The sequence below is a fragment of the Rana temporaria genome, chromosome 12 (genome assembly GCF_905171775.1).
Source record: "Rana temporaria chromosome 12, aRanTem1.1, whole genome shotgun sequence".
In the NCBI taxonomy this organism is placed as follows: Eukaryota; Metazoa; Chordata; class Amphibia; order Anura; family Ranidae; genus Rana; species Rana temporaria.
Window position 1 is genome coordinate 50,727,467 of NC_053500.1, and position 22,801 is coordinate 50,750,267.

A 22,801-nucleotide genomic window follows, 5' to 3' on the forward strand; every position below is an offset into this window, starting at 1 on the left:
CGAAGGGGGTTTATGTGCCCAGTAAGCAAGTGGTTAATAGCTATAACTTTTCACAGTAAAAATATAACTTTGGATTTTTATTTTTTTTACATACTGTTGACCTGGCCATTTTATAGAAAGACAACTCCTATCCTCATATTGATTAGTGGTTCCAAATTAAGAATAACTACTGCAGTAGGGAACAGACACAAAAGATACACTCAGCATCTTTCCAAATAACCGTTCTTTATTATGACACAATTGTAGGTTTTTATACACATGATTACGTAGGTATCACATTAATATTACAATTGTACATTTTTGGTAACAAGAGGCGTAACATAGGCAGACTAATTATAATCCGGACTCGAAAGAATGCAAACATGTAATGAAAACATTATTAGTGCCGTGTGCACTACATACAAAATAGAATACAATTATATACAGAACAAATTTCCTTAACACTGTCATCAGTCAGTATCCCTGATCCCTGCCACACCAGTCATATGGTGATGCTGTACTACACTAGGGACAGCATGTGAAAAATAAAATACGATTTTAATTTTCCAAAATATTGTGATCAAAAATTACAACTTCAAAAAACTCACCATACCATTTACTAAATAACTTGGTCTCATCCAAAAAGGGGTAATTTGTAGGATCTTTGTATTGTCCTGGCATTTTATGGCCTCAAGAAATGAGAATGATCAAATATATACTGTATACCTTAGTTTGTGGGCTCTATAACTTTCACATAGGCTAAATAATATACACTGATTTTTGGTTTATTTTTTCCAAACTAAAAATATAGAAAAAGTTTGTTTGCTAAATTTTATAACCGAAACTAAGACCCCTTTCACACTGAAAAAGTTTTTCCAGGCGCTTTAGTGCTAAAAATGGTGCCTGTAAAGCGGCTGAAAAATGCCTCATCTGCAGTCCCAATGTGAAAGACCGAGTGCTTTCACACTGAAGCGGTGTGCTGGCAGGACGTTCAAAAAAAGTCCTGCAAGCAGCATCTTTGGGGCTTTTGAAATCAATGGGCAGCCCTGCCAAAGCGCCTTAGCAGCAGCGCTTTGCGGGCGCATTTAACCCTTTTTTCAGTCGCTAACGGGGGTTAAAAGTGCCCCGCTAGTGGCCGAAAAGCACTTCTAAAACAACGGCACTATACCGATTAACGTGGCTGCGCTTTAAGTGTGAAAGGGCTCTAAGAAAAACCTGGCTTTTTTTTTTTCATATAGCAAAAAACAAACAAACAAAAAAAAGTGGGTTTTAAACACTTAACACCCGGACCATTATGCAGGTTAAGGACCTTGCCCCTTTTTGCGATTCGGCACTGCCTCACTTTAACTGTCAATTGCGCGGTTGTGCGACGTGGCTCCCAAACAAAATTGGCGTCCTTTTTTTTCCACAAATAGAGCTTTCTTTTAGTGGTATTTGATCACCTCTGCGGTTTTTATTTTTTGCGCTATAAACAAAAATGCAATATTTTTTACATTTTGTTATAATAAATATCCCCAAAAAATATATAAAACATTTTTTTTTCCCTCAGTTTAGGCCGATACGTATTCTACCTATTTTTGGTAAAAAAAAATTGCAATAAGCGTTTATCGATAGGGGATAGTTTTATGGCATTTTTATTAATATTTTTTTTTTTTTTTTTTTTTACTACTAATGGCGGTGACTGCCACATTATGGCGGACACATCGGACAATTTTGACACATTTTTGGGACCATTGTCATTTTCACAGCGAAAACACTGATTACTGTGAAAATGACAATTGCAGTTTAGGAGTTAACTACTACTACTACTACTAACTACTACTGCTGAAGGGGTTAAGTGTGACCTCATATGTGTTTCTAACTGTAGGGGGTCGGGGCTGGACGTGTGACGTCAGTGATCATCTTCCCTATATCAGGGAACAGACCATCACTGACATTGCCACAATGAAGAACGGGGAAGGTGTGTTTACACACACCTCTCCTCGTTCTTCAGCTCCTGTGACCGATCGCGGGACACCAGTGGCGATCGGGTCCTGCGGGCGTGGTCACGGAGCTTCGGACCGGGTTGTGAGCACGGCGGCGTGCGACCCAACGGCTGGACTCTTTAACAGGACGTATAGGTACGTGCTTGTGCCCAGCCGTGCCCTTCTGCCGACGTATATCGGCGTGAAGGGGTCCTTAAGTGGTTAAACACCACCAAAAGAAAGCTCTATTTGTGTGGAAAAAAATGATCTAAATTTGATTAATAATAACATCCGAACATGTGTATCCGCTTGCTCAGCGGGGATCGCTCCGTTGATCCCCTGCTGAGCCGGCAGATGACAGGGCGGTCCCCGCACACTGTGCAGGGACCGCCCTGTCAGGTCTCCGCTCTCCCCTATGGGGGATCGGATGAACACGTGTTCACCCAATCCGCTCTGCAGACGGATGGAAAAATAGGATGTTCATCCGCTGACACCCGCTATCTCATAGGGATTAATGTATGTCCCTTTTTCATCCGTAAACAGATGAATGAAAAAGCGGACATACAGTCCGCAGGTGTGAAAGGGGCCTAAAAATAATGCAGTGCTGAATAGCAAATAAAAGCCTTGGTCATTAAAGGGCTAAAATTTTCCAGAGGTCAAGTGGTTATAAATGATATGTAGGGAATCAGAAGTGCCTGCTTAATGCTAGCAACACTTTAGAGGAATTTTTTTCCTAATACATTTTTCTTCATAGGTAACTATACTTTTTAGTGCATTTCTTTTTACCAGTTGAAAATGAACTGTACTCGTATTGTATTGAATGTTTTATTGGTGGAGACTTGATATCAATTTCTCTGGTGTTTGCAGTGAGGACAACACATGGGAGCCCGAAGAGAACCTGGACTGTCCGGATCTGATAGCCGAGTTCCTGCAATCGCAAAAAACTGCACAGGAGGCAGAGAAGTCGGATGGAAAACGCAAAGCGGACTCAGACACTGAACATCCTGTGGGTGAAGAGAGCAAGCCCAAGAAGAAGAAGGAAGAGGTGAGATTGCTTGAAAGGGTTATGTCGGGTTGATTGTGGCTTTTCTGCACAATAGAGGTTTCTGGGAAGCAAGGCAGATAAATGAACTCACTTATACAAAATGTAATGAATTCCACTGAAATTTCTTGTTTTCTTTACATTATCCCTCGTGGGTGCTGCTAGTATTTATTTCAGATGGAGAAATGGTGTTTGTAAATGACAGTTCTCTCATAAAATCGGCAAGTAGAGCTGCACGATTAATCGCGGAGAGAATCGCGATCTCAATTCTCCCCGCCCACGATCTCCCCGCGGGATAAGCCACGATTCTTTTGTTTCACGGCTGGTTCCACGTAACCAGCGTGGAACGCAAATGGCGCCGATATTGGAACCGACGTCAGCAGCCTGTGCTGCTGGATGAATGCCTGGGCTTCTCTTGCAGATCTGTACAACTGTAGTGTGTATCCATGCGCAGTGGTTGCCGGCGGTACTGCTTCTGATGTATTAATCTTTCTCACAGTTCTGTACAACTGTGTGTATCCATGCGCCACCCAATGGTTGCTGGCGGTACTGCTTCTGATGTATAAACAAGAGACCAGTGATATGTCTATAATGTTAAGGACCATATAACTCCTATGAAAAAAGCAGAATCAAAGTTTTATTCTGCTTTTTTCATAGGAGTTATATGGTCTTTAACATTATAGACATATCACTGGTCTGTTTTTTATATATTCATATTTTCAGATAAATCACAGGTTTATTTATTTATTTATTTTGGGGGGGGGGGGGGTCTGGCATTCAGTTTTTGAGAATTGTGAGAGAATCGTGATCTTTAGTCTAAGCCAGGGGTCGACAAATCCCGGGCGCCAGGTCGCCATGGCGACTAGAAATAGTGTCCTGGCGACTTGGCTTGGAAGGTGGGCAAAAAAAAAATATATTTTTTTTGTGAGCTGGCGGCAGTTGGTGGTGAGCCGTTGGTATTACACGTTATTACCACCAGATGTGAGCTGGCGCCATCTGGTGGTGGCCGTTGGTATTACAAGTTAAGCATTACAAGTTAAACAGCAATTCTAATGTCATTTTTCACTATTTTCACTGCCATCTTCTTCCCTCTAATTAGAACCCCCAAACATTATATATATTTTTTATCCTAACACCCTAGAGAATAAAATGGCGATCGTTGCAATACTTTCTGTCACGCCGTATTTGCGCAGCGGTCTTACAAGCGCACTTTTTTGGGAAAAAAATTACACTTTTTTTAATTAAAAAAAAAGACAACATTAAAGTTATCCCCATTTTTTTAAATATTATGAAAGATAATGTTACGCTCATACCCAACATGTCACGCTTCAAAATTGCGTCCGCTCGTGGAATGCCGACAAACTTTTACCCTTTAAAATCTCCATATACGATGTTTACAAAAATCTACAGGTTGCATGTTTTGAGTTACAGAGGAGTTCTAGGGCTAGAATTATTGCTCTCACTCTACCAATCGCGGCGATACCTCACATGTGTGGTTTGAACACCGTTTACATATGCGGGCGCTGCTCACGTATGTGTTCGCTTCTGCGCGCAAGCTCGTCGGAACGGGGTGCGTTTTCTGGCTCCTAACTTTTTTAGCTGGCTCCTAGATTCCAAGCAAATTTGTCAACCCCTGGTCTAAGCAAAAGAATCGTGATTCTCATTTTGACCAGAATCGTGCAGCTCTAATAACAAGCTGTTTGTTCACTTATGAAAACTTTTCATGAGACAAAAGTGTTCTGCAGTTGGTGACCCATCTTTTGTGGGTTTTGAATGCCTGGCTTTCAGGATGATCCTTGGGCTCCATATTCTGAAATCAAGTATACAAATAAACACTGACTCTTGCTGCTTTTTTATCTTGGGTCAGTATTAACCACTTAACCTGTGGAATATTTAAACCCCCCCTTTCAGGACCAGGCCATTTTTTGTAACACGGCACTGTGTTATTTTAACTGACAATTGCGTGGTCATGCAACACTGTACCCAAATAAAATTGATGTCCTTATTTTTTCTTTTGGTGGTATTTGATCACCTCCTGCATTTTTTTTTGCACTATAAACAAAAAGACAGATCATTTAAAAAAAAGTATATATTTTTTTACTTTCTGCTATAAAACATATCCAATATTAAAAAATGAAAAAAAAAAATCGAATTTCTTCATCAATTTTAGGTCAATATGTATTCTTCTACATATTTTTGGTAAAAAAAAAAAAAAAGTCCCAATAAGCATATATTAATTGGTTTGCACAAAAGTTATAGTGTCTACAAACTATAGGATATTTATATTTATTTTTTACTAGTAATGGTGGCGATCAGCGACTTATAGTGGGACTGCGATACTTCAGGTGGCATTCTGACATTTTTTGGGGCCCAGTGACACTAATACAGTGATCAGTGCTAATGGCTAGGAAGGGGTTAAACATCAGGAGTGATCAAAGGGTTAACTGTGTGCCTAGCCAGTGTTTTAGTGTACTGTGTGAGGTGCTTTTACTAGTGGGAGAGATGGAATTTGTTCCCTGCTTTGAAAGGACAGAAATTTGATCAGAATGGCGATCTACCTTGTTTACATAGGCAGACCGCTGTTCTGTGTTTTCCCTCATGATCGGCGGGTACCCGCCGATCAACTCTTGCTGTGTATAATTACAGCGAGAGTGAGTGGCCGGCGGAGGCCGGAAGTGTGGGATTACATGTACTGCTGATTTTGTACGTTTGCCCACTGACAAAAATGATCAGTCTAATTTAGGTTTAACCACTTAAGGACCCCTTCGCGCTGATATACGTCGGCAGAATGGCACGGCTGGGCACATCCACGTACCTGTACGTGGCCCTTTAAGCCCAGCCGCCGGCGCGTGCACGCAACCCGGTCCGAAGCTCCGTGACCGTGGGACCCGATCGCCGCCGGTGTCCCGTGATCGCTCCTCCGGAGACACCTTCCCTGTTCTTCGTTGTGGCAGTGTCATTGATCGTGTGTTACCTGTTATAGTCAAAAATATAGTTTTTTTGTTTTCAAAATTGTCGCTCTATTTTTGTTTATAGCGCAAAAAATAAAAACTGCAGAGGTGCTCAAATACGACCAAAAGAAAGCTCTATTTGTGGGGAAAAAAGGACGCCAATTTTGTTTGGGATCCACATCGCACAATTGTCAGTTAAAGCGACGCAGTGCCGAATCGCAAAAACTGGCCCGGTCCTTTACCTGCATAAAGGTCCGGGTCTTAAGTGGTTAATTTAACAGTGAGAGAAAATAACAATAAAAATATCCAGAAAACACATTTCCAAAATGTTATAAATTGCATTTTGAGTGAAATAAGTATTTGACCCCTTTGCAAAACATGACTTAAGCCTCGTACACACGATCGGATTTTCCGCAGACAAAGCATCAGTTTTGTCCCGAAGGGCGTGTACCTGCATTTTCTCTTGCATACAAAAGGCACACAATTGTTAGCCAACAAACACGAGCATAGTGACATACTAGACATTCTATGTGTTTTTTCAGCTCTTGAGCGGCACTCTTTAGGCACCTTCTGCAATTCCAGTCCTCAGGCCCCCCCAACAGGTCCGGTTTTCAGGATTTCCATTATTTTGCACAGGTGATTTGATCAGTTTCACTGCCTTAGTAATCACCACAGCCTTTTCATCTGAGGGAAATCCTGAAAACCTGACCTGTTGGGGGGGCCTGAGGACTGGAATTGAGAAACACTGTGCTAATGTCGTGTTTGGTGAGCATTGATTACAAGCATGTGTGTTTGGACTTTTGTCTGACGAACTTGTGTACACAAGATCATAAATTCTGACAACCGACCATTGTTCGCGGAAAATTTTAAAGCCTGCCATCCAACAGTTGTCCTCGGAAAATCTGATATCAATTGTCCAATGGAGCATACAAACGATCGGATTTTCAGCCAACAGTCTGTCAACACACGATTCCCGTCAGAAAATGTAATCATGTGTACGAGGCTTTAGTACTCGGTGGAAACTAGTGTGTAACCAATTGTTTTCTTGGTGACAATGGTCCCAGCTGCCTTGAGATTGACAAGATTATCCTGTGTAGTTCTGGAATGATTCCTCACCTTTCTCATGATCATTGAAACTCCACGAGGTGAGATCTTGCATGGAGCCCCAGACCGAGAGAGATTGACAGTTATTTTGTGTTTCTTCCATTTGCGAATAATCACACCAACTGTTGTCACCCTCTCCCCAAGCTGCTTGGTGATGGTCTTGTAGCCCATTCCAGCCTTGTGTAGGTCTACAATCTTGTCCCTGACATCTAGGGCCGAAACAACTAATCGATTAATCGTCAACTAATCGATTATGAAAAAAGTTGTCAACTATTTTCATAATCGATTAGTCAGCCAGTTGATTAGTTGGCCTGCATATAGTATGCATTATTTGTTTACATATCAGGAAGTACAGTGCAGCACATATACAGCTCAGTACACCATCCATACATGTCACTAAGTGCCTGAGAATTTGTGAATGTGAAAGTGTGAGGAGCAATGCCTCATGGGACATGTAGTCCTGGGCAGAAAGTGAGTGGTTCTAAAGGCAGAAGTTTTTTTTACTTTGCTATAGCGGGCGCTCTATACTATACTTTGCAGCTTGCTATTGAGGCACTCTGAAGGCAGGAGGAGCCAGAAGCATCGGTGAGGGACCCCAGAAGTGGAGGATCTGGGCTGCTCTGTGCAAAACCATTACACAGAGCAGGTAAGTATAACAAGTTTGTTTAAAAAAAAAATATATCACTTTAAAGACTCTGTGCAGGGAAGATCAGCATCTGAACCCAGAGAAAGTGGAGGCAATATAAGGCATTACAATTACTGTAGTTGGTTATTTATATTTACCACTGCATATGAATATTTAAAAATAAATTGCCTTTTTTTTTTTTTTTTACATATTAACTAAATTGTACACCACACTTTTTTTAAATATTATCCGATTAGTCGATGAATCGAAACAATATCGGCCAACTAATCGATTATGAAAATAATCAGCCAGAAATCTTGCTGATTGATAGGGGATCAAATACTTATTTCACTCATTAAAATGCAAATCAATTTATAACCTTTTTGAAATTCATTTTTTTGGATATTTTTGTTCTGTCTCTCACTGTTAAAATAAACCTACCATTACAATTATAGACTGATCATTTCTTTGTAAGTGGGCAAACGTACAAAATCAGCAGAGGATCACTCACTATGTGTATATATACAGCTGTGCTCATATGTTTACATACCCTGCAGAATTTATGATTTCTTGGCCATTTTTCTGAAAATATGATTGATGACACAAACACTTTTTTCTTTCACTCATGGTTAGTGTTCGGCTGAATCCATTTATTATCAATCAACTGTGTTTACTCTTTTTAAATCATGACAACAACATAAACTACCCAAATGACCCAGATCAAACGTTTACATACCCTGGTGATTTTGGCCTGATAACATGCACACAAGTTGACACAAAGGGGTTTGAATGGCTATTAAAGGTAACCATCCTCACCTGTGATCTGTTTGCTTGTAATTAGTGTGTGTGTATAAAAGGTCAATGCGTTTCTGGATTCCTGACAGTCCCTTGCATCTTTCATCCAGTGCTGCACTGACATTTCTGCATTCTGAGTCATGGGGAAAGCAAAAAAATTGTCAAAGGATCTGCAGGAAAAGGTAGTTGAACTGTAAAAGACAGGAAAGGGATATAAAAAGATATCCAAGGAATTAAGAATGCCAATCATCAGTGTTCAAACTCTAATTAAGAAGTGGAAAATGAGGGGTTCTTGGACTTGAAACCAAACCATGGTCAGGTAGACCAACAAAAATTTCAGTCACAACTGCCAGGAAAATTGTTCGGGATGCAAAGAAAAACCCACAAATAACTTCAGATGAAATACAGGACTCTGAAAACATGTGGTGTGGCTCTTTCAAGATGGACAATAAAGATGCACTTGAAGAAAGATGGGCTGCATGGTAGAGTCGCCAGAAGAAAGCCATTACTACGCAAATGCCACAAATTATCCTGCTTACAATACGCCAAACAGCAGAGACAAGCCTCAAACCTTCTGGCACAAAGTCATTTGGAGTGATGAGACCAAAATGTAGCTTTTTGGCCACAACCATAAATACTACATTTGGAGAGGAGTCAACAAGGCTTATGATGAAAGGTACACAATTCCTACTGTGAAACATGGTGTTGAATCGCTGATGTTTTGGGGATGTGTGAACTGCAAAGGCACAGGAAATTTGGTCAAAATGCATGGGATATACTTGGATATTCCAACATGACAATGATCCAAAACACAAGGCCAAGTTGACCTGTCCATGGCTACAGCAGAATAAAGTGAAGGTTCTGGAGTGGCCATCTCAGTCTACTGACCTCAATATCATTGAGCCACTCTGGGAAGATCTCAATACGTGCAGTTCATGCAAGACAGTCCAAAAATTCACAGGAACTGGAGGTTTATTGCCAAGTGGAATGAGCAGCTTTACCATCTGAGAAGATAAAGAGCCTCATCCACAAATACCACAAAAGACTTCAAGCTGTCATTGATGCTAAAGGGGGCAATACACGATATTAAGAACTAGGGGAAGGTAAACTTTTGATCAGGGTCATTTGGGTAGTTTCTGTTGTCATGATTTTAAAAAGAGTAAACACAGTTGACTGATAATAAATGGCTTCAGCCAAACACTAACCATGAGTGAAACAAAAGTTTTTGTGTTGTTATTCATATTCTCTGAAAAAATGAACAAGAAATCATAAATTCTGCCAGGGTATGTAAACTTATGAGCACAACTGTACGTGATGCAGCACACAGGTGCCACCCTGTAGCAGTAAGACTGCTATAGGGCGGACCTGAATGGGTTAAACTGGTTGTAAAGGTGTTTTTGTTTTTTTATTTAATGCAGGTAATGCATTCAGGTAAGACAAAAAAAAAACAACGTTTTAATAGTAGCAGGGGATGCAAACATAGCAGCTGTGGCAGCTAGGCCAGGCAAATGCATGCCTGGAGGGATGCCGGGCAAACATAGTTGATGGGTAGTAGGGGGTGTGCGCGCTAATGAGATAAGCTGGTGAACTGCTTTCTGTGTCTTATGCCCCGTACACACGATCTGAAAATCGGACACAGATCGTCCGGTTTTTTTTTTTCTTTTTTTTTTTTTGCATGCTAGTTGTAAATCGAACCTGAAGAGTTTACTAAAGTAACAAATTCTCGTACGACAGAATAAAAAATTGGAAGTGATGTCATGTGTTGTAGCATAATTTTATTGTATTTTCGGACAACAACTGTACTGTTTAAACGAAAATCATACGAGAAAATTGTTTGTATTTGTCCGATTGGATAATATCGGAGAACTGTCGTGATCAGCTCTCGAAAAGCTCTTATTATTTTTTTGGGTCTATTTAACCACTTCAGCACCGGGCCTATTCTGGCACTTCTCTCCTCCATGTGAAAAATATAATTTCTCTTTTGTCCATGGAGGGACACAGCTTCCATATATTCTTGACTGTAGGGTTATGTTCCGTCTATCAGCAGAGGACTAGGCAGACATGTTAATGGTTAAAACATGTAATCTTTAGCAAAGCTGAACAGCGGTCCTTCTGGTCATAACCCCCCTCACTGCAGTGAGCAGCTCAACTCAGTTTTTCCTGCCTAGTAGAGGAGAAGGACCTGGCTCCCTTTGGGCCCTTGGGCCCATGGTCCTACAAATGTTTTTTTTTTTTATGTTTTTTTTTTTTTTGAGATCTTCTATCAACTGCCGGTTGGGTGACAGGCTGGATAATATAGATCCTGGTAGTCTCCCCAGTCCGGCCACGCGCTGGGTCGGCCACGACATGCCCCGTTTTGCTCCAGGGGTGGCCGGTGAGCTAACGCTCCGGGGCTCGCATATGACCAGGCTACTGCTGTCTGTGACACAGCGAGCCGTGGCCAACAGCCACTCTGTACTGCTCGGAAGTGACTCTTTCAGGAACGCACCAGCAGTCCTCGCAGGGACGGGTAAGTACTTTTCCTCCTGTCTGGCAGCTGGGCTTTCCTAGGAGGGGTCAATTAGGGGGTCCTTTGTCCTTCCTTTCCTCCGTCCCGTCCCTGCCTTCCTTCCTTCCCATGCAAGGGCCTGCTGTTACTGACCGGGGGTATCAGGGTTTTTTTCGTGTCCTGGCTGGGGGGTGTCTGGGTCCGCTCCCTGTGTGGGGGGGCTTCCGCTAAGGGGCCACTGCTTTAGGCCTTCTCGTCCGCCTCTTTTTTTCCCTCTGCGCCATTTTTCATTTAAAACTGCGCCATTTTCTTGTAGCCGCACTGCTATTGTATTGTTTGGCCTCTAGTGCTGAAATAACTTCCTGAACGGCGCAAACAGTGCAGTTTTGCCTCAGAGACATCCAGACTTAAACTGTGTTGTGAGAGAGAGCAGGACGTGGCGCTAAGCAGTTCTTGTCAGGGCGGCAATAGTAAACTTGTTTTTTAAGTTTACTATTGCGCTTGACTGTAGTCCCTGAGTCTGACACAGAGCGGGTCAGCATGGCGTCAGAAGCTGGCGTTTCTTCCCCAGACATTCTGGTGGTAGCAACCGGTGCCCCTGCACCTGCGGTTCCTGTGGACACTTTGTTAGCGGTCCTGGAATCATTTGTTGCCAGGGTGGAAGCGGTGTGTGGGCGCAAGGGGGTAAAAAACGCCCCCTCCCCCCACCTTCTTCTGTGAATATCTCTGACTCAGACCTGGGCCTGGCTGTGCCCCAGGGCCCCGGTTCTGAGGTATCCGAGGATGCGGACCGGGACTATTCGGACAGTGAGGGTGACTCCATGTTTGGTGTAACAGGAGTCACTTTTGGGCACAGATTGAGCCAGGAAATAAAAAGACATATATTGGATTGTTTTAACATGGACAGTAATCTACCATACATTCCTTAATGTCTGTAAAGAATATTGTGACCCTACCGGTCAATAATGACTCTTTTCAATGATTAGCCCTGGCTAGTGACACGTTAAATGAGCCTGGCTTTTGAAAGGCCTTCCATTGTGTGAGGCTGTTGAGATGCTAACTAAGACTGCTTCTGTGGATTGAAACTGAGAGTCAGCCTGGCTCCTAGACCTCTCATTATGTATACTGTTTATGTGTGGAATATACTTGTCGGAGACGTAACATCTGGGGGTTAATTAACTCTGAATATCATTATGTAAAAGAATGTGATTGAAGCCCCCCCATGGTGTGATGAGGGGGGGTGGAGAATTTGATTGTTCCTGTGATTTCTGTTACCTGTTGTACTGCATATAAGCAAGCTAAGAAACCATTAAAGTTGTCATTCATTTTGAAACCAGAAAGCACAGAGCTGTGTGTCTTGTCTTATTCTGGGAAATGGGATGGATCGGGTCCTGTTGGTTGGAGTGTCGATAAGCTGTCTTGGGTGTAATGGAATATCGTGAATGGATTTAACCCCTGTCCCATTTGGGGTTCCGTTACATTTGGGTCAGCTCAGAACAAGGCACTTGCTGGAGAACTTATCATCGCAGTGCGGGACACGCTCAAATTGGAGGATGCCGCTGGGGCATCTGCTGAGGTGTCGGCCCTTTTTGGGTCCCACAAGCTGACCCGCACTGCTAAGGTGTTTCCGTATGTGAATTATTTTGATAAGTTCATAGATAAGGAATGGGAGCGTCCGCAGAGGACGCTTTCGGTCCCTAAACGCATGGCGGTGCATTACCCTTTTGAGGAAAGCCTGTTAAAAAAAATGGGCATCTCCCCCGGTCGTGGACCCCTTGGTGTCTAGGTTAAACAAAGTAACCACGATTCTGGTAGAGGGGACCCCTGCATTTAAGGACCCTGCTGATAGGAGGTCTGAGGCACTGGGTCGGTCCATGTTCACCATGCTGGGATCAGCATTGTGGCCCATTTTGGCCACGGCACTAGTGTCAGACATTGACCCAATGGGCAAAGTTATTGCAGCGGGAATTGGAGGAGCATCATGCTCCCCCGGGCTGTGTGGAACTCGCTGACCAGTTAGTGCATGGCCTCAAATATGTCTGCGATGCAGCCCTAGATGCAGCTCTTCTGATTTTCAGAGCCTTGGTATCCACGGTTGTTTTGCGGTGCCTGATCTGGCTAAAATGCTGGTCTACGGACTTGACTTCCAAGAAGGCCCTGGCGGATTTGCCCTTCCGAGGAGGGAGGCTATTTGGAGCCCCACTGATGACATCATTAAGGATGTCATGGGAGGTAAGAGCACGCTCCTCCCTCAGTCCAGAAAGGGTAAGAAGCCATGCCGTAAGCCGGGGCCCTCATTTTACGTGCAGAAGCGGTATTTTCGTCAGTCGGGCCCGCAGGTAGGCATTCCCAGACCGACAAGGGGCCAGCTGAGGGACAAAAGCGTCCCTGGGTTCGCAGGCCAAACAAGCCTTTGAACAAATCTCCTACTTCATGAAGGTTTACCCCAACCCGACCTTCGGGTGGGGGGACGTCTTCGCGAGTTTGCAGCTCGGTGGACCTCCCTGCTTTCCGACCAGTGGGTTTGCAAAGTGGTTTCTTTCTTGCCAACCAAACAGATTCTTTCCCTCAAATCTTCCTCTTCTTCCGGCTCGTTGAGATGCCCTAAGAGGGGCAGTACAGGACTTGCTGAAGTGCGAGATAATCATACCTGTGCCGCTGCAGGAAAGGTTTCAGGGTTTCTATTCAAATCTGTTTGTGGTCCCGAAGAAGGACGGAGTCTGTCCAATCTTGGACCTCAAGGCTCTAAATACCTTTGTAAAGGTTCGGAAGTTCAGGATAGAATCAGTTCGCTCTGTGGTCGCAGCACTCCTTCCGGGGATTTTTTGGCGTCCTTGGACATCAAGGATGCGTACTTGCATGTTCCCGTTTTTGTCAGGCACCAGAGGTTCCTGCACTTTGCCATGGGGGAAGGCCACTATCTATTTGTGGCTCTCCCCTTTGGCCTGGCGTCGGCGCCAAGAGTTTTCACCAAAGTGCGTTTGCCCGATTCTGGCCTTGCTGAGACAGCGAGGAATCGCCATTGTGGGCTACTTGGACGATCTGCTTCTGAGAGCTGCTTCAAGTGCAGAATTAGAGGAGGATGTGGCGATTGCCAGTCAGACCCTCTGAAAATTTGGCTGGGTGAACTTCCAAAAGTCGCTACAGGTTCCGACTCTGCTCCTAGAATATTTGGGTTTGATTCTAGACTTTTCAAAGGCGAGGGTTTTTCTCCCTTTGGAAAAGTTGCAGACTCTTCGGACTGTGGTGAAGCTGTTGACATCCAGCAGATGGTCGTCGCTCCACTTTTGCTCTATCGGCCGTTTACATTCCGGGGGTACACAACTGGCAAGTGGCCTACCTCAGTCGCCAGATGCTGGACCAAGGAGAATGGTCACTACACCCGGATGTTTTTCACCTCCTTTGCCTGAGATGGGATGAGCCAGACGTAGATCTCCTGGCTTCTCGACTCAATTGAAAGGTGTTGAGGTTCGTGGCAAGGTCAAAAGATCCTTGGGCGGACGGACAGTATCGGCTGATTTATGCCTTTCCCCCGCTGAAACTGCTTCCTCGTCTGCTTCACAGAGCGGAGGCCAAAGGGATCCCGATGATTCTAATTGCCCCAGATTGGCCTCGGCGTCCATGGTACGCCGATCTGGTAAGACTAGTGGCGGATGCTCCTTGGTGACTGTCGTTGCGAGAAGACCTTCTGTCATAAGGTCTCATTCTTCATCCTGCTTTACAGTCACTGGCTTTAACGGCGTGGCTGTTGAAAGCCAGGTGCTGAAGGACCGAGGCCTATCGGATTCAGGAATTTACACCATGCTGAGGGCACAGAAGTCTTCTTCCCGGAAGATTTACCATTGCACGTGGAAGGCTTACATTCCTGTGTGAAGAGATGGGGTGGCATCCACGTACATATTCAGTTTCTAGCATCCTTGGGTTGGATCAAAAACGTTTAGGGGCAGATTTCAGCTTCGGCTCTTTTTTTTTTTCAACGACCCTTGGCGACTTACTCACTAGTGAGCACTTTTGTTCAAGGGGTTCGACATGTGGCTCCTCCGGTTCGACCACTACTACCTCCGTGGGATTTAAACCTGGTGCTCTCGGCACTTCAGGAACCCCCCTTTGCGAACATCAGAGAGATTTCTCTCCTGACTCTCCCAAAAAGTTGCCTTTCTAGTTGCCATTACATCTGTCAGATGGTTTCTGAGTTGGCGGCCTTGTCTTGCAAGTCCCCCTACTTGGTCCTCCATAGGGATAAAGCGGTGCTACGACCGCAGCCTTAGTTTCTTCCGAAGGTGGTTTCAGCTTTTCATTTAAATGAGGACATTGTACTTCCATCTTTGTGTCCTCGGCCGTTGCATTCCAAGGGGACTGTGTTACATTCCCTAGATGTGGTAAGTGCTCTGCGGGTGTATCTGTCTGCTACGGCTCTGTTTCGGAGATCAGACTCGCTGTTTGTACTGTTGTCTGGTCCGAAGAAAGGCCTGGCGGTCTCGTCATTTCTTGTGGATCAGACAGATCGTGATTCAGGCTTACACCCTGAAAGGGCGGGCGCCTCCCTTTCCTGTCAGAGCGCATTCGACCAGGGCAATTGGTGCTTCCTGGGCTTTCCGACGTCAAGCATCTGTCTCACAGGTGTGCAAGGTGGCGACCTGGTTGTCCGTTCACACTTTAAGTTTTACAAGGTTGATGTAAGTGCATCTTCTTCATATGCTTGCTTCGGCTGCAAGGTTTTTCAGGCGGCGGTTTAAAAGTTGCAACTCCTCTGTTGAGCAGCACTGGTGTGTTGGGGTGAAGTTTGAGTTTTGATTGCTGTTCCCATCCCTCGTTTTTTTTTACACTGCTTGGGGACGTCCCTACAGTCAAGAATATATGGAAGCTGTGTCTGTCAATGGACAAAAGAGAAAATAGGATTTTTGTACTCACCGTAAAATCCTTTTCTCTGAAGTCCATGGTCGGACACAGCACCCACCCCTCCTTTTTAAGTTTGTACTGCTTTTTGACGAACTGAGCTGCTCACTGCAGTGAGAGTGGTTATGACCAGAGGGACCGCCCCCTGGGTGGGGCTGTTCAGCTTTGGTAAAGATTACATGTTTTAACCATTAACGTGTCTGCCTAGTCCTCTCCTGATAGACGGAACATAACCCTACAGTCAAGAATATATGGAAGCTGTGTCCGTCTATGGACTTCAGAGAAAAGGATTTTACGGTGAGTACAAAAATCCTATTTTTTTTGCTAAAAAAATTACTCGGAACCCCCGAACATTTATATATGTTTTTAGCAGACACCCTAGGGAATAAAATGGTGATCGTTGCAACTTTTTATCTTCCACGATATTTGCGCAACAATTTTTCAAACGCGTTTATTGGGGGGGGGGAGTTAGCCCAATTTTTTTATACAATGTGAAAGATGACGTTACGCCGAATAAATAGATACCCAACATGTCACACTTTTTAAATTGCGCACACTCATGGAATGGTGCCAAACTTCAGGACTTTAAAAATCTCCATAGGCGTCTTTTTTTACAGGTTACCAGTTTAGAGTTAGAGGAGGTCTAGTGCTAGAATTGTTGCTCACGCTCTATTGCATGTGGCAATACCTCACGTTTGAATGGTGTTTACATATGTGGGCAGTACTTGCGTGTGTTTGCTTCTAAGCGCAAGCTACCGGGAGACAGGGGCATTTAAAAAAAAATTACTTTTATATTTTTTATCTTTACACTTTTTTTTTGCATGTTTTTTTATTTTTTTCACTTTTTTTTCCTATTACAAGGAATGTAAACATCCCTTGTAATAGAAATCTATTGTGACAGGTCCTCTTTATGGAGAGATGCGTGGTCAATAAGGCTGGAAAGCATGAGATCGAGAAAAAAATTAATTCACAGATCTCATGCTTACCAGCCACGATCGTGGCTTTGTTTACATCTGCGGCCCGTACGTGACGTCATAACATCGTGCCCAGGCCTCCGACGGTCATAGAGATGACTGGTGACCATCTGGTCACCGGAAATCTCTATGGTCTTCATCCTGTGGCGGCTGATTCTTCCTCCGGGTCCCAGATGGCACGTGAGAGCCCAGAGAAGCACCGAATGCCAGCGAGAGGGGGGATGTCCCCTCCCGTCGACTTAAGAACAATCAAGCAATCATTTCCCCCACAAATAGAGCTTTCTTTTGGTGGTATTTGATCACCTCTGCGGTTTTTATTTTTTGAGCTATAAACAAAAATAGAGCGACAATTTTGAAAAAAAATAATATTTTTTACTTTTTGCTATAATAAATATCCCCTAAAAATATATAAAAAAAATATTTTTTTCCCTCAGTTTAGACCAATACGTACTCTTCTACATATTTTTCGTAAAAAAAAAAATCGCAATAAGCGTTTATTGATTGGTTTGCGCAAAAGTTATAGCGTTTACAAAATAGGGGATAGTTTTATGGCATTTTTATTAATATTTTTTTTTTTACTAGTAATGGCGGCGATCAGCGATTTTTATCGGTACTGCGACATTATGGCAGACACTTTGAAAACTTTTGACACATTTTTGGGACCATTGGCATTTTTATATCTATCAGTGCTATAAAAATGCATTGATTACTATAAAAATTCCACTGGCAGGGAAGGGGCGAGGAAGGGGTTAAGTATGTTCCCTGGGTGTGTTCTAACTGAAGGGGGGGTGGACTGACTTGGGGGAATGACGTATTGCTGTTCATACATTGTATCAACAGACGATCAGGCATTTCTCCCCCTGAAAGGACTGGGAGCTGTGTGTTTACACACACAGCTCCCGGTCCCCGCTCTGTAACGAGTGATCGCGGGTGCCCGGCAGTGATCGCGCCTGCCGGGCACGCGCGTCGGTGTCAGGGGCGAGCGGGGGGCGCGCGTGCGTGCCTCCGGCGGCACGCGTGCCCCTATGGGCTGAACGGCGAGATGCCGTAGATCTACGTGATCTCGCCCAGCAGAGCCGACCTGCCGCCGTATAACTGTTATACGGCGGCTGGTCGGCAAGCAGTTAAGCTAGTGCATTGTTGGTTCACTTACCTTTTCCTTCGATTTCCCTTCTAAATGTTTTTTTTTTGTCTAAATTTCTCACTTCTTGTTCCTCCTCAGTAAGCGTCTCCCCATCATCTGAGCCGTTCTGGCTGGGGGTTGGTCAGCGTGCTGCCCCCTCCCTAGGGACTACATCCCTGCAGGGAGACACTGACAGCTTATTATTCTGAATAGGAAACCTTCATTTTGTATGCAAATATTAAAGATTCTAACGACCAGCAAGAATAAGGGCCAGATTCACGTAGACTAGCGGCGGCGTAACGTATCGTAGATACGTTACACCGCCGCAAGTTTTCATCGCAAGTGCCTGATTCACAAAGCACTTGCGATGAAAACTACGCCGGCGGCCTCCAGCGTAAGCCCGCGTAATTTAAATGGGTGTGTGCCATTTAAATTAGGCGCGCTCCCGCGCCGGACCTACTGCGCATGCTCCGTTTCGGAATTCCCGCCGTGCTTTGCGCGCAGTGACGTAATTTTTTCGAACGGCAATTCCGTATTCCCGGACGGCTTACGCAAACGACGTTAATTTTTTAATTTCGACGCGGGAACGACGGCCATACTTTATACAGCACATACGTGTGCTGTGTAAAGTTAAGGCACCAAAAACGACGACTAACTTTGCGACGGGAAACTAGACTAGCGGCGACGTAGCGAACGCGAAAATCCGTCGTGGATCGCCGTAACTCCTAATTTGCATACCCGACGCTGGTTTACGACGCAAACTCCCCCCAGCGGCGGCCGCGGTACTGCATCCTAAGATTCGACAGTGTAAAAAAATTACACCTGTCGGATCTTAGGGATATCTATGCGTAACTGATTCTGTGAATCAGTCGCATAGATACTCTGAGAGATACGACGGAGTATCTGAGATACTCCGTCGTATCTGGAATCTGGCCCTAAGTTCTTAGTTTTTAAAGAGCACCTGTAGTTATATACTCTTCATGGCAGTGCCTGTTAGCGGGCATCCACTCACCTGCTGCCGTCACGTCCCTCACCCTGTTGTGTCACTGCCGCATCACCAGCTGTCCCAATAAGGTGAATGGGACTGTCAGTGAGTCAACAGCGGGACAGAGATGACAGTTGCGCCTTTAAAAATTATGATTTAAATCAAGCCTTTTCACTAGTGATTTAAATCGACTTGATTTAAATCTAATCCACCCTGGTTCACACTGGCGCACGCATCAGCTTACAGCAAGGGTCCATAGAGTCCCTGTTCTCTGTTTCAGGTTTCAGTCTGAATTTTTGGCTGAATTCGGACCTAAAACGGACCAGTAGACACACAGGACTCCTGTGCAATTCGCACCAGAGCCGCTCCGGAGATGTATGAACCAGCTCAATAGAGAGCCGGCCACAATCTCCTGACATGCTAATTGGATGCTGTGAAACCCGCATCCAATTCGCAATAGAGTAGCTGAAGGAAATCTTTTTAGCAGATTTAATCATAGATGGTGTGAGGCTATAAATCATTTAGATTTATAGCATAGTTTTGCTGTATTTTAAGGGAAGAGTTGGAATGCCCTTTTTAACCTCTTCAATACCAGGCACTTATACACCTTCCTGCCCAAGCCAATTTTCAGCTTTCAGCGCTGTCGCAATTTGAATGACAATTGCGCAGTCATGCTACACTGTACCCAAACACATTTTTTTATAATTTTGTTCCCACAAATAGAGCTTTCTTTTGGTGGTATTTGATAGGTTTGTCCCGATACCGATACTAGCATTGGTATCGGGACCGATACCAAGCATTTGTCCGAGTACTTGTACTCAGGCAAATGCTCCCGATGCTTCACCCGATACTTGTGTATTCCCGCCGTGTATTCCCGCCGTGTATTCCTCCGTGTTTCTCTCCCCTTCCGTGCTCCTCCTCCACCCCCTGGAACTGTCAGGATGGAGAGCAGGGTAGGATACAGTAAATCCGGCTCCTTACTGCTCCGAATGGACAGAGTCAGTGATCACTGACTCGGTCCATTCACATAACTGAAACATCGTAAACTGTGATTACAATGTTTCAGTTTATGAATGAAGAGAAGACGCTGTCTTCACTCCATTCATTTTCAGCGCAGCTGATGCTGCTGAGAAAGGGACAGGGGAACATGTGTCCCTAGTCCCTTTCTCTGTCTCAAAGGGGAGATGTCAGAGGTCTGTTAAGACCCCTGATATCTCACCAAAGCCCCCCAACAGGGCTGAAAAAAATAAATAAAAAATAACGAATAATAATAAAAAAAAAAAAATTATTGTAAAAAATAAAAGAAAAAACACACTGACATGGTCCCCCCCCCCTTAAAAAAAAAAAGAAAGCATTATAAATAAATAAAAAATTGTAAAAAAAAATTGTTAAAGATAAAAAAAAGAAAAATACTGTCACATGAGATAAAAAAAAAGTATCGGTATTCAGTATCGGCGAGTACTTGAAAAAAAGTATCGGTACTTGTACTCGGTCTTAAGAAAGTGGTATCGGGACAACCCTAGTATTTGATCACCTTTAAGATTTTTTTTTTTTTCGCAACAATTAAAAAAATGTAGGGAAAAAAAATGTTTTCTTTTGGTTTCTGTTATTTTTTTTTTGTAAATAAGTATGTTTCTTCTTTAATGATGGACACTGATATGGCTGCACTGACAGGCTCTCATAAGTCGGCACTGATGAGGTGGCACTGATAATCGGCAGCACCGATGGGCGCTTATGGGTGGCACTGACGGGCGCTTATGGATGGCACTGACAGGCGCTTATGGGTGGCACTGATGGTCACTGATGGATGACACTGATGGGTGGCATTGCTGGGCATCACTTGTCTAATCTGATCCAATGTTGCAAGTCAGTGTCAGACGCGAGTGAGAAAAAGCCAATCAACGGCTCTTCCTGTTTACATCGTGATCAGCTGTGATTGGATACGGCTGATTACGTGGTAGAGAGCCCCCGTCGGAGGCTCTTTATCGAGATTGGTGTAGTGGTGTGTCAGACTGACACACAGCACCAACGATTGCCACGATGCGCGTGGCAGCTGTTATCCTGCTGGACATCATACGACGTCCAGTCAGGATGACTAAACCACCGCCCATCCATCATTTTGCTATAGGCCGGGCGTGAAGTGGTTAAGATCCCACACTTGCCCCTGAATCTGAGGTTAACAGCAGTCAGTCAGGTCAGAGATCTCTTTCTAATCACTTTTGTTTCTCCTCAAGAACTGGTGACGGAAGTGATGATCAACCTATAAATATCTTATATCGATAGCAGCCCCCAAACCTGCAGGCATTGACACCCGTCTTTTCCTATAGATAGGACTACCATGAAGGAAACAAAAATAATTTTCAATGTAGCCACAAACAGGCAAGTTTGTTACTGTATTAACAATTTCCTGTGATCACTGTGATAGTGGTCAAATGATTGGCAGCCACGTAGGTTGGTCCTGGGCCATTAATCAAGACCTGGGGCTGTCTGCATTAGTTAGAGCATTCATGAGGGTGCGGTTTGTGGTAAAAAAAAAAAAAAATAGAGAAGAGAAATTCAGAATCAGCTCAACCTATATGCCCTGTCTTACATACTTGGGCTGGGAAAAGACACTAGACCATCTAGTTCGGCCAAAAAAAATTACATGCACATAGAAAACCTCCATATATACAATCCTATATACAAAGTTGATCCAGAGAAAGACAAAAAAAAACCTTGCATGACCTATAATGTCTTTTTGTTATTGGCCACTGATACAGACATGGTTTTTGTTACCTTTTACAGGCTGAAAAGCCCCGTGGATTTGCTAGGGGTTTAGAGCCAGAAAGGATCATTGGAGCCACAGACTCAAGTGGAGAGTTAATGTTCCTGATGAAATGGTGAGTTGTGTCCCCAAATTTGCTTTATTATGTAGAGTTCATCATAGGCTCAATTCCTTAGGCTGCATTCACACCTGAGCGTATCGTTTTCAGGCAGAAAGTTGTGCAATTTTTTTTGTGCCGGTCAAAATGTCACCAATGTAAACAGAAAACTCCCAAATCTGCGGAAATTGAGCTACAAAAAAAAGCTCCAGAGCTTCAGGCGTTTTGGAGTGGAGATGTGAACAATCTCCATAGAGAATATTTTTATTTTTTTTCTCCTCCTACGTTTTGGAGCCTCAGGCTTCAAAATACAAAACGCTGAGGTGTGAATGGGGCCTTATTAGTGTGTAAACCCAAAATCTGTTCGTTGATATGTTTGGCATAATGCATTTTTTTTTTTAAAGTAGAACTAAAGGGTTAGTATACCCAGCAGGTTCCCCCCCCCCCCCTATTTTCTGTCACACAATCAAAACATGAACTGAGAGAAAATCCCTTCAAAAAAAGGGGATCCAGAACTAGATCTCCCCTCCCATTCCTGTTTTGGTGACAAGGCGGACAGTTTTTGTTTTATCCAGCTGTATTTACTCAGTGCAACTTACAACATCCAAGTGAAAGATATATAACACCAACATGCCAGAAAAAAATCTAAAACTCCCTTTCTAAAAATGACTTTTAAACTCAGATATAGCTAATCGCCTTCTCAGTGGCACACAAAGCTATTTGACTTTCAACTGTGATCAGCTGTGGTCATTTTGGTTAGCTTGGCATGAAAAGAGCTTTCCTGGAGCATTTCAGTCCCTGGTAGTTCAACTGAAGCAAACAATCAATTATAGGTGGCAAGGCACTGTCAAAAGATCTCTGGGATAAAGTTTTGGGCAGGCACAAGTCAGGAGATGGATACAAAAAAATGTCAAAGGCTTTATCACTGCCTAGAAACACAGTGAAGTCTATTAAGAAGTGGAAGGTATTTGGTACAGACCCTCCCTAGATCAGGATGTTGCTCCAAACTGGATA

The 22,801-nt window shown here is 43.9% G+C and overlaps 1 protein-coding gene across 2 annotated transcripts in view; it reads left to right on the top strand.

Annotated features, from left to right (window-relative positions):
- CBX1 (chromobox 1) overlaps positions 1-22,801 on the top strand; it is a 68,049-nt gene that overhangs the window by 30,351 nt on the left and 14,897 nt on the right. For both annotated transcript variants that reach the window (XM_040331233.1, XM_040331232.1), the window contains exons 3-4: positions 2,811-2,988; positions 21,711-21,805. In XM_040331233.1, coding sequence (XP_040187167.1) covers positions 2,811-2,988; positions 21,711-21,805 — 273 coding nt within the window. The remainder of the gene's footprint in view (positions 1-2,810; positions 2,989-21,710; positions 21,806-22,801) is intronic.